Raw genomic sequence first — 20,190 nt, 5'->3', positions numbered from 1 at the left:
ATCTGCATAAGGCAATATTTGAACAGACTTTTGAATAATTGTTCACCTAGTATTTATATTAACATATCTAATTGCTTTTTCTAATGCAAAGTTGAATAACATGCAAGAGGAGGTGTCTGAATGTCTGAAACATTCTCTGCTTGTAAAATTGGTTTGATAGTTCAGACGTAAACTTTATTCAATTTTACAAGATTAATTAGTTTATATGAGATTCTAAACTAAATCATAGCATCGAAAAACCTTTCTCTAATGATGAAGTCGTAAGTCGTTAAAAAATTGTTAAAAAAATGGTAGATACCAATATTGCATTCTTTTTTTTCTTCAAGGATTTGTCTAAGATATTGAATCTGCTCAGTACTAGCTTTTCCCTTTATGAATCCATATTGGTACTATCCAATAATATTTAAAGTATAAGAAGCAAGTCGGTCATGCAATACTTTAGAGAAGATTTTAAATGCCACATTGAAAAGCGTAATGCCTCCATAATGAATGGCATTTCAGTTTGTCATCTTTTTTAAAAAGTAGAGCAAATGATACCTTCTTCCCATTCAATGAGAATTTAAATTAGCGCAAAAAATTACACAAAATTTTTTTTTTTTTTGTGATATATTAAAATTCAATCATGTATGTAACTAACTGCATTCAATTTATATAAATTAGATACGGTTTTCAATGTATTTTTACTCTGAATAGATTAAAACCAACCACGAAACGTCAAGACTAATTTTAGAGTCGATTTTATGAGCGTTTTATGTAAAAAAACACAATTTTGTACTGGTACATTTTTATGCGTCTTTTATTGCTATCTAAACAAGTGAGGTATTGTTTTTTATCTATCTTTTTACGCTGAATTGAATGCATCCAAACACGAGTCAATAAGACTAATACTGAAGACTTTGCAAGGATTTTTATGTATTATAAAATACTATTTTTTATTTGTACCTATTTCAGTATTTGACTAAGCTATTTAGATACTACAGCATGGTACAAATATCACTAATATTAATAAGATGTTAAATTAAACTATGTTTCCGGTAATTTCGAATCATTACTCTCGTGTAATCATGAACAAAAATAAGCTAAAGCTTTTAACAATTTGATTAATAATTCATGCACACACTCTCTCACAAAATTGGTTCAAATTTCGAACATATTATCAGTGAATTGAACCATAATATAAAGCAAATTAGCAGCAACATTATTAAAGTGTTAAATTAAACTTTGTTACAGTTCAAATCACACCATAACATCGTGTAACCGAAATTAATTTCTTCGATAATATGAACTAGATTATGGTTTGAAAAGCTCAAAATTTCTGATATGTAGTGAAATGACACTGTTTTTGGATTATAGGCATTATATAATACACTTTCTTTGAAATTTTAAAAAGAGATAATAGTGCGAAACAATTATGTAAAATGTTTTGTTTTGTCTGGAAATCGAGGCCAAAACAAATGTCAGAGCATAATAAAGTAGTAAATGTCTGAGAAATGTGAAAAAAAGGAAATTAAATATGTAATGAATCGTATACACGCAAGTAATCGCGTGTGAATAAAATACGATTTTTCAAAAACTGACCTTCCATAAATTCTAATTCGAGGTTAGTTATATTTTGACCGGGTTATCATAATTTACAGGGAACTATAAAACTAAATTTTTATCCTAGTTTTTTCGTTTTTCTTCTTGAAATATATCAAGGTTGTGTTAGTAGAACCATTGAACTTGAATGATAGTTTCCTTAATGTTCTGATAAGAGAGTTCTTTTAAAGGATATGCCCATATTTTTTTTTGTCGAGTTCTTTTTTCTCAGAAGGTTTACTTAATGAATTATTAAGAATGTTTACATGATATGTAAATACAACTTGCATTTTTCAAATATGCAAGCTTGAAATATAAAATTCCTTAATTTTTATAGATGTAAGAAAACAAAGACATTTTTAAGGCTAAAAATAATATATTTTTAAAAATATTTTATTCAAGAACTTTATTCTTTAAATAAAAACAGCCTATATTTCTTTGATGCGTGCCCCAGCATGTGATTAACTCAGGTAAACGTAATTACAACGAAACCAAATGATCTTTCCCTTTATTTTCTTTGTTTTCATTATTTTTTTTTAATGTTAGTATCCTAACTATAAGTACGAAATAATTTTTTCGTTTTGCGCCGTACAACCTCTTCTGCTTTTTATCTTGTTTTTAAACTTTTCGTTGCATAAAAAGACCCTTTAAGCAGGCATGATTAAAAAAAGGAGAAAAAAAAGCTTTTCCGTGCGTATAGCAGCTTTACAACCTCTAGCCACACTTATGATTGCACTTTCTTTTCTTTCATTTTTTTTATTATTGTTTAAACTCAAATTACAATGCTGTTTGATTTCATTGCAGTGAGTATGTACTAACGTTTAAGTTTAGCTTTAATGTTTCCACTTTGGACCCTTTTGCAATTAAAATCTAATCATCCAAGTTACCTCAAGTTGAATTTAAAGTATAAAAACTATTTCGCCAATTTAAGTTACATTGATTTCATTTTGGTTATTCTACAAAAATGCAACGTGAAATGTAATGTGAAATTGTTTTTCTTTCCTAATATTTAGTTATTTTTGGCCACCAATTATGTATTTAAAATCGTGGTAAGTAATTCATTTAACGATAAAGTACGAATTATTTTTCAGCGCTCATTAATTAATAGATATCTAAATGGTGCCCAAGTATGTACTTGTCTATAAACGTCTGAACCTGTTTATAATCAAGATTTAGATTAAAATAATACAACTCTTATTTTTAATAAGTCAAAGTTTTATTTCGTTTCATGAAAATTTAATCATTTAGAAAAAAATTAACAATCTTCACTGTAAAAAATGGATAGTCAAATATCGCGAAGCTTTCTTCTTTTATGACGAAACCGTTTCCTATTGTATGCTCCGAGCGAAGTTTTCGTCAAAGTGACGAAATTACTATCGTCACTTATTCAAGGAAACGAATTTCATCAGGATTAAAAAAAATATTTCGTCATTCTAATTTCGTACTAAAAAAAGTACCAAAAGTATCTAACTTTCCTAATTACTATTTTATCGTGGGCACCATATAGGTGGAGGCACCAAATGGATCACCTTAGCAACACAAGGACAGGTAGAACAGATAGATAAATTACACTCATGCCCCAAATGGGATTCAACCCTGGGATCACCCTGGTAAGAATCCAACTCCTTGACCACCTTACAACCCTTGACCTTCTTGATCACCCTACATACGTTATTTTATTTTCGATATTCTAGTCTTCGTTCTAGTTTCATAATTCCAATTTCGTAATTTTAGTTAACACTATCCCACAAAGCACTACGATGAGGTTTTTTAATTTCGTGACGAAATTATTCTCAAAAGTAACGAAATATAGCTCAAAAATTATTGAATCGTCAAAACCGAGAATTTTATTTCTGAGAGTACAAGGTCTGCAGCCGGATGCAAAAGCAATTGTTGCGCCGATAAATTTAATCTTCAACTAAAAATTGAACTAATACACGTAAGAGTAATCGGTACGTAATTATCACGATATTTAAGAAAATCAATACATTATGTTGTAAAAAAAGAGCTCCTACTCAAAAAAATTTACTAAAAAATCAATCACTTATTTACTCACTTTTAAACTGATGGGAAAACACATAAACTGAAATAAATATATGTTAAGTCACTCATTTAATATTTATTTTCATATATTAAAGTCGTGTCGTAAAAAATGCATGAGAATCGGATTCATTGAACTTCGTTATAACATAAAAAAGAAATCGTAACTAGTTGTGGATTGTCACAGTCAGTGAGTAAGCTGAAAAATCGATATAATTACAACTACTGATAGTTTCACCAGAAAGTGACACAAATATTTAGCGGGTTTCCATGACACAGGGCAATATTTTTCATCATTTATGGTTTTCTAAAAAAGTTTTATACTTAGCAACTTATCATTACGAGAATAAATAGATGTTTACAAGTTTATTGTAATTTTTTTCTTTTGAATATGTGGCATAGTTAAAAAAACAACGCAATCATATTTTACAATAAATATGCATTGCTTGAACAATTGAAAAAAAAATGTTTTGTCATTTTATGAAAAAAATCCATTTTTTTGTATTCTGTCCGTATACGGCCTGAATCATTAAGAATAAGTTTAAAATTTATTATTATTAGTTATAATTAGTTATAGTTTATAATTTATTTATTTTCATATTTTAATACTTATTACTATTATTATTATAGTTTATTTTCATACTTACTACTACTATTATTGCTTCTTCTTTCTTTTTTATTTATTTATTTTGTGAAGTTACTCCAATTCACTGAAGCACAAAGTACTGTTATTTTTTTACACATTCATAAATTAATGAACAGCTTATTATTTAAATTTAAAAAAAAATATTTAGCTTTTAATTTCTTTCCAGATTTCTTTAATTTCTTTCAAAATTTCTTTAATTCTATTCTTCAAATTAAGCCAATTTAATTTGAAGGCATATTTTAGAAAAAACTAAGAAGTTTGAAAATTCTTTCCATGTTATGTTTTCGAAAATCAAAAATATTTTAAAATCCTTTCGATTTATATTTCAGAAAACTAAAAAAAAAAAAAAAAAAAAAAAAAAAAAAAAAAAAAAATTCCTTTCAAAAAATTACATAGATAATATAAAAAATGACACGTGTTGAATAAGTTAAAAAGCTATATTTCCAGCTAGAAGCATAAACAATAAAATTATAAAAATTATTGAGAAAGGCATTTATTACTTTTATTATTACTTCTTCGTTATTTTTTATTTATTGAACTAGTGAAATTAATACAATTCAATGAAACACGATGTACTGTTAATCTCTACACTTACATAAATCAATGGGCAGCTGTTATTTAAATGAAAAATTAATCAGTTATCTTTTAACTTTTTTTCAAGATTTCTTTAATTTAATTCCGCTTGAGGCGAAATTACAAACTGATTTAATTTGAGGAAATATTTTCGAAAACTAAGTAAAATGTGAAAATTCTTTCGTTTCAAAGAATTACGTAGATAATATGAAAATTGACACGTGTTGAGTGAAGCAGTTTTTTTTATAAAGGTGTATTCATTGCAGGAAGATGTTTATGAGAAAACAACGAAAACTCTTGTAGAAAATGTTGTGGATGGATTCAATGGAACAGTTTTTGCTTATGGAGCAACAGGTATGTTTTTAATAAAAGGCGGCTCTAAATACTAATTACTGACAGACATGGATATTATTTTCAAATTTTATAAAACAAGTAATATTTCCTAAAGATGCATGTGTTAGGGGAACCAGAAAACAATGACGTTTTGGCGCATTAAATATTCATTAGTCATAGAAACCAATTCATTTTTTTCAATTCATTTTCGATGCGGCATTGAAAGGTTGTTGCCAGCTAGGGTGAATACATTATTGATTGAAAATAAAATCTTGATAACAAATACCAAATGTACAGAAATGACATTACTTTTCGGTCTCCCTAATACTTATACACAATTCTTAAAAATCATGTTAGATATTTATTTTTAAATATCATGCTAAGGAATTTATAGTACTGTCGAGTGAGCTCAATTCAAAAACGAATCATATTAATAACTTTTGATCTAATGACCAGACTTTTAAATACTATGATATAAGATTAATGGTTTTAGGGACTGTTTAATTTGTGCAGGCGACGATATTTTAAGTTAGGATATCGGACTCAGAAAATATACTTTCTCTGAATAAACATACATTTTTTTCGCTGGATTTGGACTTTTGACTTTTTTTATACAGAGTAATAGCAATCTGGAAAATATGGTCCCGGAAGTCTGGTCAGGAGAGTGGTCGAAATTCGATTACCTTTATAAAGTTCACTCTTTGCACATTTCGTCATATCTCTGAAACTATTTAAGCAAATCAAAAACTTTCTACATGCAACTGTAGAATTCGCTTTTACAAAAAAATTCTGTGATAATAAAAGCTTTTTAAAATTTAATTAAATCTTTAAAATTTAATTTAATTTCAAAATCGAAAACTTTTTGATTAGTAAAGTATACGCATTTTCATCTTATTTTAAATTATGCATTTTTAAATGACAATTACATAATTAAAACTGAATCGGTCCAACTGTTCCATTAAAAATAAATTTTAAGAATATTGCTTTTAAGAAATTTCAAAACCTTTCAGCCGATTTCATTTTTTATTTTTGCATATAAAATTAAATAAGTTAAAATAAGGTAAATTGTTTTCTTTACAGCTCTAAGTGTTGTTGACCATTGCTAAATTAATAAGAAATAGTAAATATCTTATATTATATTTCGTATGAAGTTATCTTAAATTATTTTTAGATGAAAGAGTTTTACAATTGTATGAAAATGTTTCTGATTTCTTTAAACAGCTTCATTGATAAAGCGAAATACCCGAATAGGAAAATTAATATCTAAATTTTTGATGGCTCAAACTTAACTATCGTGACCATATTTTCAAGATTGCAGCTATTCCTATATTATGAGGGTCTATAATGTGTGTTTATTAAAAGATATGTTTATTCAGAGAAAATACGTTTTTGAGTCTGATTTAATAACACAAAATTTCGGCTGTATAAATTTATTAGCACATTTATAATCTATCTTCTTGAACCATTAGAATTTCATTCTAGTACGCAAAAATCTCAAGATCAAAGGTTATTAAGGTAGTCTGCATTTTATTTTATACAGTGTACAAAAGGACCTTTTATACCTTTTCAGAAAACATTCTGTTTGTATGTATTCAAAAATATTTGTATTCTAAAACTTCCATTTGTTATTGTTTCTTAGCCACAAAATAATACCTTAATGATTTATTCGTTATAAAATGTCTTAAGCTATTTTAATTTCATATTTTTGAACTAAATACATATTTTGGAAAATAATATTCTCTACCGTAAATTGGTAGATTTAAGGTAGAGAATATTCTTTTGGCTGCAATTCTTATTTATTTCTACATCGTATTTTCATAAAATATCTTAAAACGTTTTGAAACTGGAAATAATAATATTTTTTACTCCATGGAAATATATAATTTTGCAATAATATAAATTTAAAAGTTTGTTCAAACTAAGGTAGACAACGTTAAAGAGCACAAAAAACACACAGCACACCTTAAGGTAGACCTTTTTAGCACAAAGGTCGCCCACTTGTGTATTATTAAAAGTTTGTTGTCTAAATATTTGATTTGGGTAATTAAATTTTCCCTTTTTGCCCTCGCTAATTTTAAACATAAATACTATAAGTAATAAATTGGGAAATGAAGCAGCAAAACATCAAACTTATTAATGATTGAAATTTATACAATAGGATCCGGTAAGACCCATACAATGGTTGGAGTTGATGATGATCCTGGAATTATGGTACGAGCTTTGAAAGATTTGTTCAAAGAAGTTGATATGAAGAACAAAATATACAACGTTAGCATGTCTTATCTCGAAGTAAGAAAATTTTAAAACGTACAATTTATCTAGAAGAAAGAAAATTTAAAAGTATACAGTTTATCTAGAAGTAGTAAACGTTAAAAATTTACAATGTTAGCATGTCTTATCTAGAAGTAAGAAAAATTCAAAATATAAATAATTCTCATTTATTAGGAGTTTTTTTTAATAAAAAAACATAATGCAATTAAAACGACACTTTGCTTTTTTATTGCTCGCAGTATTGACTTCGGTTAAAATTTAAGTCTTAGAATTTCTTTTAAAAATTTAATTTTTTTGAGTTAATTTTTTGTCTGTTTCAGCAAATATTTGAGTATCATGAAATATTTACAGCACTGTACATTTTTTCTTTCTCTTTAAGCAGCTTAAAGTAATTGAAAATGCTTTTTTTTTAAACATTAAGGCTGAAAAGTATTTATTACATTTTTAGCTGTTTAATAAATTACTTATAAATTTAAAAAAAAATTTCAGAAATTACCAGTTGAATAATTCAAATACCATACATTTTGGAGTTTTTTTTTTTATCAGAAATGTCACTACAGCACGGTAATTTTACGAAAATTTTTTTTTCTCTAGGAAAGCACATTCAATTTCTGATTAAATCTTTTATGAATGTTTAATTCTTATATCTTTTGATAGAAATTATTATATATATATATATATATATATATATATATATATATATATATATATATATATATATATATATATATATATATATATATATATATATATATAGATAGATATAGATATAGATAGATAGATAGATAGATAGATAGATAGATAGATAGATATGAATTGCGTTTGTTTAGGTTAAAGGTTTTGTTTTTAACACCGACGAAAAAAGAGGATGTTTTTCGAATAATTAATTTTTTATTGCAGATTTATAATGAAAATATCAGAGATCTTTTGAATCCTTCTCATGTACAGTTAGAGCTAAGAGAAGATTCCAAAGGAAATCACCAAGTTGCTGGATTGTCCGAAGTTGAAATATCTTCTTCAGAGGAGGTACATTCACGATTACTGATGTTTTAAAATTGACAGTAAAAGAAATTAGCTATAAGAAATTTCTTTGAAAAATCAATCAAATTCATCATTTTCACTATTAATTAATAATCTTCTTTTAGAAAAATTTCTAGACTGAACCGTAATATTAGTTCTTAAAACCATTATTGGCAAATCAGGTTTATCCTTTATGTTTCAATTTTTCAGAAAAATCAGTTTCTTCTTCGCTTAGAAAATTCACTTCAAGATTGAACTAGTGCATTTGCACTTGAAATTAAAATATGCAAAACAGAGTTGTACCGAATAAAATGGTAAAAGCAGACATAAAACTGCCAAGTTATTATTTTTTTATAGTTTATTACCTATTTTAAGGTTGATCTTTATTTTATTCTCAAAACTAAATTAATTTTAATTTTTATCGCGTAAAGTAAAAGAGAGGAAATCTTAGTTTTATAGTTGAATAATAATTTGATTTAAATATATATATATATATATATATATATATATATATATATATATATATATATATATATATATATATATATATATATATATATATATATATATATATATATATATATATATATATAACGATACGACTCTGTGGATGAGAATTATATAAGGTATGAAAATATCGTAAAATTTAAAAAAAAACAGCATTATTAATAACGTTTTTAAGCTACAAAACATGCTTAAGGTCAAAAAAATTTATGTACTCCCCAAAGCTTGAAATTCTTTACTTCGCTACAACCAAACATTTGTATACTTCTGAGCCATTCCTAAAAAATTAAAAAAAAATTTTTGAAATTCTGTGACGTAAAAAATATGAAGCCGTAATCCTTTAATTAAATAAAATAAAGGCTAAACGAGACTTCTTGGAAAGAATACAATTAGAATTCTCAGTTTCATTCTCCTTAACTTGTATTTCACTTATATCTCTGGTATCGGAGTCATGCTCCAGAAATTTGTATCTGTATCATAGCGTGAACGATGTTCGGAGCTCAGCAAAATGTTAAATATTAATTATAGAAATATGTATTTTTTAATTATTTTCCCGTCATTGATCTTTTTTAAACAAAGGGTAAAACATGTAACCAAACTGAAATATTTCATAATGAACATTCCTAAAATCACTTTATGTTTTTCCAAAATTTAATATTTTTAAATGTCATTCTTTTTTTCTTTTCTGGCGTAAACTGTCTTTTTTTTCTTCTTCTTTTTAAAAAGAAGATAACAATTGCAATTGAATTTAAATCTTTGAAAAAGGGCAAAAAAAAAATAATAATAATTTTTGCCCAAACATAGAATGAGACTTTGAGTTTTTGGATCTGGCTATAAAGTATTCTGACACTACCTTTCGTTAACGAACAAAAAAGTTTAATAAGTTTAATCTTGAGACAAGACTGAAGAAATTACATCCTATTCTTTTTGTCATAAACAAACCACTTTGTGTTGAATTAAAATGTTTCGAAAGCTTTCGAACTTTTCATTTCAATATAAAATATTTTCAACACTGCGCCGACTGTGTTTTTTATCGCAACTTTTTTATCGCAACTTTTTAATCAAAATAAAAATTAATATGAAACATACATTTAGAAATTGACAATTTGATTGGTGTATTTTCAGCAGAAAGATTAAACCAGATTCAGCAGGAATATTCCGTACATTTCTAAAAATCGTGAATTGTATTTTATTATTCTTAAGGATTTTAATTTTTTTTTTCATTAAAGAAAAAAAATTTTTCATTTTTTTTTTCATTCATTATTCATTTCTGAAAGAATTTGTTAAAATATTGAAACAAGAATTACTATTAAATGAAGAATAAGGACGTCCTATGAAAACTATAAACTGGATCGTTCGAAAAGTTGAATGCCTAACTATTGTTTATTTTTCAAAAGTTTGAGTAATTTGGAGCGAGCTCCAATAGTCACGGAACTCATTATTTCCCACGGAACCCATTATTTCCAAGACTGCATTAAAAAAATGCTGTTACGTCACAATCTTTTTTTTTTTTTTTTTGTTACAATGTGAAACACAAATAATGCTTTTACGAAGATTGTCTTGGCTGGGAACATTATAAAACACTTTCGTTGTTTTAAATTAACTATTTATTTTTTATTATTTCATGTTTCATAAAATATTATTTGTTCAATTTTTACTATAATAGAATATATTTTCATTTCAATGTTATGTATTGATTTCTATCAAATGCATCTGTTGTTGAAGTATGCCTGTTTAGGCAGACGGGGTGCGATTGTTCTTGTTTTCCAGTGGAGCCATCTATGGCCAAGAATTCGACTTCTGCCGCACCATACGTCACACCCGTTTATAGGGTGGACCCATTCATGCATCCATTCATTCATCAACAGATCGTAATTTTGACCTGAATCAGAGAACGATCGATCTCCAATCCAGTACCCCCAGAGGTTCTGATTTGCTATGGGAACATGGAGGGCTTTTGCGACTCGACAGATTTAACCATGCATCAGTCACTTTACTACAGCTAACTAGGCTATTGCGACTATTAACTAGGCCATTAACTCGGCCGGCGGGGTGCCAAGTTGGCCTAGTTAATGAATATGAGAACAATAACTTTTTATTTTCGGATATCGAAAGAATTATTTTCTTTCTTTGAAAAGAACTTTTAGCTTTCGAATTAAGATTATTTTATAGTATCGGATTTATTTTATATTTTTTTCTTGAACTCTGTAATTTAATTAGGTTATGTCACTGTTGATGAGAGGAAATAAGCGAAGGACTCAAGAATCAACAGGTGCGAATGCAACTTCATCCCGTTCACACGCAGTTCTTGTTGTTCAGGTGAAGAAACGAAGTCCAGCCCACAGTCATGAACAAGTGGTACGAACTGGAAGACTTTATATGGTAGATTTAGCAGGATCTGAAAGAGCAGCACAAACGCAGGTAGCTTAAATTAATTATATTTAAGGATAATTAACAATATTTCTAAAATTTTTGATAATAGTTGATAACATGAGCAAATACATCAATTTCCAAAGAAAACTCTGTCTTCGTTTTATTAAAAGACGTTTTCAATCTACGAAATGTCTTCATTTAGAACTTGTGGCATACAGAGATTTCGTAATCACATTGAATTTTCAGAAATTATAAAAAACCCTTTTTTTTAAAAAAAAAAGGGTTGCAAACTGATATTTAATCGAAACAAAAATAATTAAAATCTATCAAAACATTATTTTATGCACCGTGGATGCATTTAAAAAATTATGTAAAAAATATTCTAAAAAACGGATTTCAAAATAATATTTAATCGAAACAAAAATGATTAAAATCTAGCAAAACACTATTTTATGCATTGTGGATGTATTAATTTTAGAGAAGGAAGTAATCTTGCATTCATAACACTTTTTACTATGCATTTTAGCGAGAATTTCAAACTGGTATACCATTGACATTAATTTCCTCGGTTCACTACCATAGAAGCTCTTCAATCGGGCTAATCGGATAGTGATATGTCGGGCTAATCGTGGGAAATGTTTGTGGTTTTCCTCTCCATGTAACGCAAATGGCGGTGAGTTCCACTTAAAAAATCCTCGGTGAAGGCTCGTTTGCCTTAATGAAATCTACCGGTTAGTTTTACTCTCACTTTGTATCCACCAACTCGAGATGGAAGACCCATATTAGGAGGTTGAAGAGCTGATAAAAGCAAATAAACATCAACCTAACTAGTTTTAACTTTATAGTTACAACACGTTTTTTTTCCATTAACTGTTTTGCTGCATTTTAAGGACAAATAATAATGAATATGTGCAATGGCTTTTTTAATGCTAAGCACTATTGATTTAAAATCACTTTTGAAAGGCGGGATTTAAAACATCGGAGCAAGTTAGATTGACAAAAGGAATTGAGAAGAGGTATAATGTAACTTTTAGAAATACCTCCAAATTTTTTCGGGTGATCAAAACTGATCTTAATATTTTTAATCCCAGCTTTTTTCTTAGTTATTGCCAGATTTCAATTGCGTTTTCGTTTTTTTTCTTCGTTTAAAAAATTAATTTTTGACCCCCAATATGTTTTTTTTTCTCTTCATTTTTAACAACGTTTTAAAAATATTTATTGGGGACAGAGATTATGGAACACTTTGTATATGGGGAACGCTCTGATTATGCAACTATTAAAGTGTAGAAAGAATTGTAATTAAATATTAAATAGATAAAATTATTAAAGTAGTACTTAAATTTTATTTAAATGGTATCTGCGTTTTATTTTACTTTTAATTTAAAGTAATGTTACTTAAATTTTATTTAAATTTACTAGCCACCTGCGATGAACAGCCGATCGGCCTACAATGTACTTATCACTTTACATCTGTCTTGGTAAAATTGTGTTGGTTATCATTACATTCAATTAGGCTAATTTACCCCTATGATAGCAAAATATCTAAATGAATTTTTTTTTCTGTCTTAATTATTCTCCCATAACGAATACATGGACTAAATTTGAAACTTCTATATTGGTAGAAACAAGTTGATTAGCTTTGCGGGTAATTAGGGTAATTACGCCGATTCTAACAGATTATCGAACTTCTCTCTTGGTGAAAAAGTATTAAAGTAGTATTGATGTCAATTATTTTTAAATTTAGTTTTTCCTTCGCAAAGATTACGTGATCCTAAATTGAGATTTCAAGAGCCTTAATGATGCTTTTAAATTGCGATAACATTACGTTAACAAGTTTTTGACGGCAACGGTTTTAGCGGTATGTAAACAATTTTTAAATGTCTAATTTCGTAATCATCTGAGATCATTTAAACATACTTAGCAAAGTGTTCTGTAGAAAAATAACAATATATACAGGTTTGCAAAAACAATTTCTTCTACCGGAGACAATGTACGAATTCTTATATCTTCACAAAAATAAATATATAAATAAATTAAGAAATTTTTTTATTTTAAATCATGCTAGATAATTTTTTCTGCAAATAATGCCCTGCTGATGCCGGACCTCCTGTCGCGCATGACTGTGGAAAGAAAAATAGTCGTTTTAATATGATTGTTTGAAAATGAGCTTAAACACGTGATTTTATATAACTTCAGGAATACTAATTTGGTGTTGGATCGTGGTAGTCCTCCTATGCTATTACGATCATGTTGATCATTCAGATAATCTAGTATAACGAATAAAAAATAATTAGGTATTACAGAATGTGCAATAAACTTTCTGATCAGAGCTATGAACCAATTGGAAAATTCCATTTTTTTAATGTCTCTGAATTTAAAATCTTATTAAAAAAATTTTAAATCGGGTATTGTAATTTGTTTATAATTGTACTCGTTTAGCTTCACGTTGAATGCAGTATTTTTAGTGGCTACAGTTAATGGCAATCCGGTATGCAGACACACATACCCACAGACACGCACACAAATTCTTTAGAATTTCAATATTCCATTGACGAGCTTTAATGAAAACTGAGGAGAAATGTTTTCGTTGCTATTCGTAAGGTTTCGGTATTACTTTATTATTTAATTAAAGCAAATGCGAAATTTTAAAATTTACATATAGTAGAAAATTTAATGGTTATTTTTTCCTCATTTAACATAGTTATTTAAATAATAAACAACCTTTTGATAACTTATCAATCTGAAAGTTCAAAACTTAATAATATCTGTAAGTTAAACAATATAAAAGTTTAACTGATTTGGGAAAAGGAATTTATTATTATTTTTGCGGTTATATTTATTATTATTATGAGGGAATTTATTATAGTTTATAGTTCATTTTAATTGAATTTTATTCTTTACAGATATAACTGATTTTACTTAATTTTTATTCTATAGAATACAGGGAAAAGATTACTTGAGGGTGCTCATATAAATAAATCACTTCTCGCCTTAGGAAACTGTATAAATGCTTTAGGTAAGTATGTCTCCTTTTTATCAAATATTAAATAGAATTTTAAACTACTATTTTTATTTATTTCTTACTTATTTATTTTCTTTTGCTTTTTTAATCTTTAAAAACCAATTTATCTTATTTAGATTGAAAATAGATCCATAATAATCTGTATTTTTTGTGATTTCCGCAACAATTAGTAAAAGTTATTATTATTTAATTATTTGAGTTTTTAATGATAATAAAAATTTGCTGACTATTATACAGCCATAATTTTGTTCTTGGTATTACGCCTGTGAAAAGAATGTAGTTGGATATGCTATTATTTGAAAACTTTATAAACTTTTATCTTATAAGCAAAAAATAATGTTAAAATTTTTTTAAACTTTTTTTTTCTTAAATATATATATATATGTACTTCCAGAAGACAGCTTTGAACTGTTACGGAATAAAAGCTTCATAAATTTTCCTTATGACCATTTTTGAATTAAACCATACATTTAGTACTTTTCATAGCAACATTTGATGCTGTATTTCACGCTCCATAAATCTGATTTTCCTTCAACGCCAGTTTTTCTAACATCAGTTTTGAGATAATGTGAATAAACAAAATATTAAATAGTTTTTCTTCATCTCATTTGTCTTAACCCGATCATTAGAACGGAAGATATTCCATAAGATATCTTTTTTATTTCGTGCACTGTACTTACCATATAATATATGCTATACTTTTATATTTGGTGTATTGTATAAAGCATAAAATATATTTATGTGCTCATCATATACTCTATTTAAATTGAACTTGTTCGCGAAGTACTTCGTTTCATTAATTTTTAAAACAAAAGATAAAATAACTTTTTAACATAGAACATAGTTGAAAGCTCTGTAGTTCTATTTTCAATTTTCAAAGGGAATTTTTACAACCATCAGATTTTATAGCTATAAAATAAATACCACGAACAATTTTTTATTAAATTCTTTTAGTGAGATAGCATAAAATATGTTTCTGTGAACTCATAAGGATAGTATACTTCATTTAAATTTAACTCTTTCGTAAAGAGCTTCGTTTCCTTCCTTTTTAAAACAAAGGATGAAGAAGCTTTTTAACATAGAACAAAGTTGAAAGCTCTGTAGCTCTATTTTCAATTTTCAAACTGAATTTTTACAACCATCACATTTTATAGCTTTAAAAGAAATACCACGAACAATTTTTTATTAAATTCTTTTAGTGAGATAGCATAAAATATGTTTCTGTGAACTCATAAGGATAGTATACTTCATTTAAATTTAACTTGTTCGTAAAGAGCTTCGTTTCCTTCCTTTTTAAAACAAAGGATGAAGAATCTTTTTAACATAGAACAAAGTTGAAAGCTCTGTAGCTCTATTTTCAATTTTCAAACTGAATTTTTACAACCATCACATTTTATAGCTTTAAAAGAAATACCACGAACAATTTTTTATTAAATTCTTTTAGTGAGATAGCATAAAATATGTTTCTGTGAACTCATAAGGATAGTATACTTCATTTAAATTTAACTTGTTCGTAAAGAGCTTCGTTTCCTTCCTTTTTAAAGCAAATGATGAAGAAGCTTTTTAGCATAGAACAAAGTTGAAAGCTCTGTAGCTCTATTTTCAATTTTCAAACTGAATTTTTACAACCATCACATTTTATAGCTTTAAAAGAAATACCACGAACAATTTTTTATTAAATTATTTTAGTGAGATAGCATAAAATATGTTTCTGTGAGCTCAAAAGGATAGTATACTTCATTTAAATTTAACTTGTTCGTAAAGAGCTTCGTTTCCTTCCTTTTTAAAGCAAATGATGAAGAAGCTTTTTAGCATAGAACAAAGTTGAAAGCTCTGTAGCTCTATTTTCAATTTTCAAAATGAATTTCTACAACCATCACATTTTATAGCTTTAAAAGAAATACCACGAACAATTTTTTATTAAATTATTTTAGTGAGATAGCATAAAATATGTTTCTGTGAACTCAAAAGGATAGTATACTTCATTTAAATTTAACTTGTTCGTAAAGAGCTTCGTTTCCTTCCTTTTTAAAGCAAATGATGAAGAAGCTTTTTAGCATAGAACAAAGTTGAAAGCTCTGTAGCTCTATTTTCAATTTTCAAAATGAATTTCTACAACCATCACATTTTATAGCTTTAAAAGAAATACCACGAACAATTTTTTATTAAATTCTTTTAGTGAGATAGCATAAAATATGTTTCTGTGAACTCAAAAGGATAGTATACTTCATTTAAATTTAACTTGTTCGTAAAGAGCTTCGTTTCCTTCCTTTTTAAAGCAAATGATGAAGAAGCTTTTTAGCATAGAACAAAGTTGAAAGCTCTGTAGCTCTATTTTCAATTTTCAAAATGAATTTCTACAACCATCACATTTTATAGCTTTAAAAGAAATACCACGAACAATTTTTTATTAAATTCTTTTAGTGAGATAGCATAAAATATGTTTCTGTGAACTCAAAAGGATAGTATACTTCATTTAAATTTAACTTGTTCGTAAAGAGCTTCGTTTCCTTCCTTTTTAAAGCAAATGATGAAGAAGCTTTTTAGCATAGAACAAAGTTGAAAGCTCTGTAGCTCTATTTTCAATTTTCAAAATGAATTTCTACAACCATCACATTTTATAGCTTTAAAAGAAATACCACGAACAATTTTTTATTAAATTCTTTTAGTGAGATAGCATAAAATATGTTTCTGTGAACTCAAAAGGATAGTATACTTCATTTAAATTTAACTTGTTCGTAAAGAGCTTCGTTTCCTTCCTTTTTAAAGCAAATGATGAAGAAGCTTTTTAGCATAGAACAAAGTTGAAAGCTCTGTAGCTCTATTTTCAATTTTCAAAATGAATTTCTACAACCATCACATTTTATAGCTTTAAAAGAAATACCACGAACAATTTTTTATTAAATTCTTTTAGTGAGATAGCATAAAATATGTTTCTGTGAACTCAAAAGGATAGTATACTTCATTTAAATTTAACTTGTTCGTAAAGAGCTTCGTTTCCTTCCTTTTTAAAGCAAATGATGAAGAAGCTTTTTAGCATAGAACAAAGTTGAAAGCTCTGTAGCTCTATTTTCAATTTTCAAAATGAATTTCTACAACCATCACATTTTATAGCTTTAAAAGAAATACCACGAACAATTTTTTATTAAATTCTTTTAGTGAGATAGCATAAAATATGTTTCTGTGAACTCAAAAGGATAGTATACTTCATTTAAATTTAACTTGTTCGTAAAGAGCTTCGTTTCCTTCCTTTTTAAAGCAAATGATGAAGAAGCTTTTTAGCATAGAACAAAGTTGAAAGCTCTGTAGCTCTATTTTCAATTTTCAAAATGAATTTCTACAACCATCACATTTTATAGCTTTAAAAGAAATACCAAGAACAATTTTTTATTAAATTCTTTTAGTGAGATAGCATAAAATATGTTTCTGTGAACTCAAAAGGATAGTATACTTCATTTAAATTTAACTTGTTCGTAAAGAGCTTCGTTTCCTTCCTTTTTAAAGCAAATGATGAAGAAGCTTTTTAGCATAGAACAAAGTTGAAAGCTCTGTAGCTCTATTTTCAATTTTCAAAATGAATTTCTACAACCATCACATTTTATAGCTTTAAAAGAAATACCACGAACAATTTTTTATTAAATTCTTTTAGTGAGATAGCATAAAATATGTTTCTGTGAACTCAAAAGGATAGTATACTTCATTTAAATTTAACTTGTTCGTAAAGAGCTTCGTTTCCTTCCTTTTTAAAGCAAATGATGAAGAAGCTTTTTAGCATAGAACAAAGTTGAAAGCTCTGTAGCTCTATTTTCAATTTTCAAAATGAATTTCTACAACCATCACATTTTATAGCTTTAAAAGAAATACCACGAACAATTTTTTATTAAATTCTTTTAGTGAGATAGCATAAAATATGTTTCTGTGAACTCAAAAGGATAGTATACTTCATTTAAATTTAACTTGTTCGTAAAGAGCTTCGTTTCCTTCCTTTTTAAAGCAAATGATGAAGAAGCTTTTTAGCATAGAACAAAGTTGAAAGCTCTGTAGCTCTATTTTCCATTTTCAAAATGAATTTTCACAACCATCACATTTTATAGCTTTAAAAGAAATACCACGAACAATTTTTTATTAAATTCTTTTAATGAGATAGCATAAAATATGTTTCTGTGAACTCATAAGGATAGTATACTTCATTTAAATTTAACTTGTTCGTAAAGAGCTTCGTTTCCTTTCTTTTTAAAACAAAGGATGAAATAGTTTTTTTTAACATTGAACAATGATGAACGATCTATTTTCAATGTTGAAAATCAATTTTTACAACCATCACACTGCATAATTGAAAAAACAACACCACGAACCAACGTAATTTTTTTTTAAAATTAAGTGCTTTTAAGGAAACTCAAGAACATTGTGTACTTTATTTAAATTGAACTTGTTCATGTAGAATTTCATTTCACTCATTTTTTAAACAAAGATTAAATATTTTTTTTATCATGGAACAATGTTGAAAAATCTATTTTTATAACCATACGACATTTTAATTTTAAAAAAAATATCTAATTGGTAAAAGTTTTTTTAAAGAAAATTAAGATCATTTGAGTTTAAATATCTGATTCAGTAAATTAAAAAATAAAATTAAAAATTAAATTAAAAATTAAAAATGATTTCGCAAAAAAACTTGAATTAATTCATTTTTAAAAATGCGAAATGATTTTTTTTTCACTGTATAGAATACTATTTCTGATTATCTTTTGCAGCTGAACGTAATACGAGATATGTTAATTTCCGTGACAGCAAACTAACTCGAATACTGAAAGAACCATTAGCGGGCAATTGCAAAACTGTAATGGTGGGACACATCAGCCCTTCGCACTTCCATTTCGAGGAGTCACGAAATACTCTAGCATATGCAGACAGGGCAAAAAACATCACAACAAAGGTAAGCAGGATTATTAATTACTGTGTTTTGCATAGAAATCGTGTTGATGATATTATCCTAAGTGATTGTATAAATTCATTAGCTCATTGTATGCCATTTATGTAGGAAATAGATAGAAGCGTTTAAATGTTTAGTTCGACCATATTTACTTAGGTATAAATTTCCAAATCAGGTCTATTTCGCAATATTGTTCGGTGTTTTTTCATGAGTGAATTTATTTTTTTTAAAAAATATTTACAAAACCATTTGTTTCGATTTATTTTAGTTTTATAAACTGCTTTTAGTTTCTCAATCTAGTAATTATAGTATAATTTATATATAATATTATCATGAAATATACAATAAATATAGATTACCTAATATTTTGAGGGTTATTAAGGTCAACAGGATCAGCGTTTTTCGGCGTGAAGATTTGGATCTAGTTAAAAAACTTACTTTTTCGAAAATTGAAGTAACTAAAAGAAGAGGGAGACCAGCTACAAGATGGTTGGACAGTGTTGTGAAGAATTTAAAATTGTTGGGAATAAACAGGTGGAAAAATCTAGCTCAAAGTTGCCCTGCCTGGAGGTAGCTAATTGAGAACTCCTTGGCCTGCATTAGGCTGTAGTGCTGACGAAGAAGAATTATAGTATAATAATTGAACAATAAAGTGTAAAGCGCACAATATATATATATATATATATATATATATATATATATATATATATACATGCTTGATCCCAACAAACTTTTTTCCCTAAATAATCACATCTTCACGTTTTAGGACTCAATCTTGAAATGTGGTTCAAAGTTTGGGCCTCTAATGATAATTTTAATCATATCACGAGAATTAATCATATCACGAATTAATCATATCACGAATATCATTTTTTCACCATATCACGAGAATGTCTT

At 27.2% G+C, this 20,190-nt stretch overlaps 1 protein-coding gene across 1 annotated transcript in view; it reads left to right on the top strand.

Moving 5' to 3' along the window:
* LOC107450648 (kinesin-like protein KIF19) overlaps nucleotides 1–20,190 on the top strand; it is a 78,155-nt gene that overhangs the window by 36,285 nt on the left and 21,680 nt on the right. Inside the window, exons 4-9 of the mRNA XM_087167831.1 lie at nucleotides 5,104–5,191; nucleotides 7,329–7,459; nucleotides 8,342–8,467; nucleotides 11,186–11,386; nucleotides 14,276–14,354; nucleotides 19,115–19,296. Coding sequence (XP_087023957.1) covers nucleotides 5,104–5,191; nucleotides 7,329–7,459; nucleotides 8,342–8,467; nucleotides 11,186–11,386; nucleotides 14,276–14,354; nucleotides 19,115–19,296 — 807 coding nt within the window. The remainder of the gene's footprint in view (nucleotides 1–5,103; nucleotides 5,192–7,328; nucleotides 7,460–8,341; nucleotides 8,468–11,185; nucleotides 11,387–14,275; nucleotides 14,355–19,114; nucleotides 19,297–20,190) is intronic.

This window comes from Parasteatoda tepidariorum, chromosome 7 (genome assembly GCF_982258835.1).
Source record: "Parasteatoda tepidariorum strain Cologne lab strain chromosome 7, Ptep-v5.0, whole genome shotgun sequence".
In the NCBI taxonomy this organism is placed as follows: domain Eukaryota; kingdom Metazoa; phylum Arthropoda; class Arachnida; order Araneae; family Theridiidae; genus Parasteatoda; species Parasteatoda tepidariorum.
The sequence above is the reverse complement of the archived record's forward strand: the minus strand, read 5'-3'. Positions and strand labels throughout refer to the sequence as shown.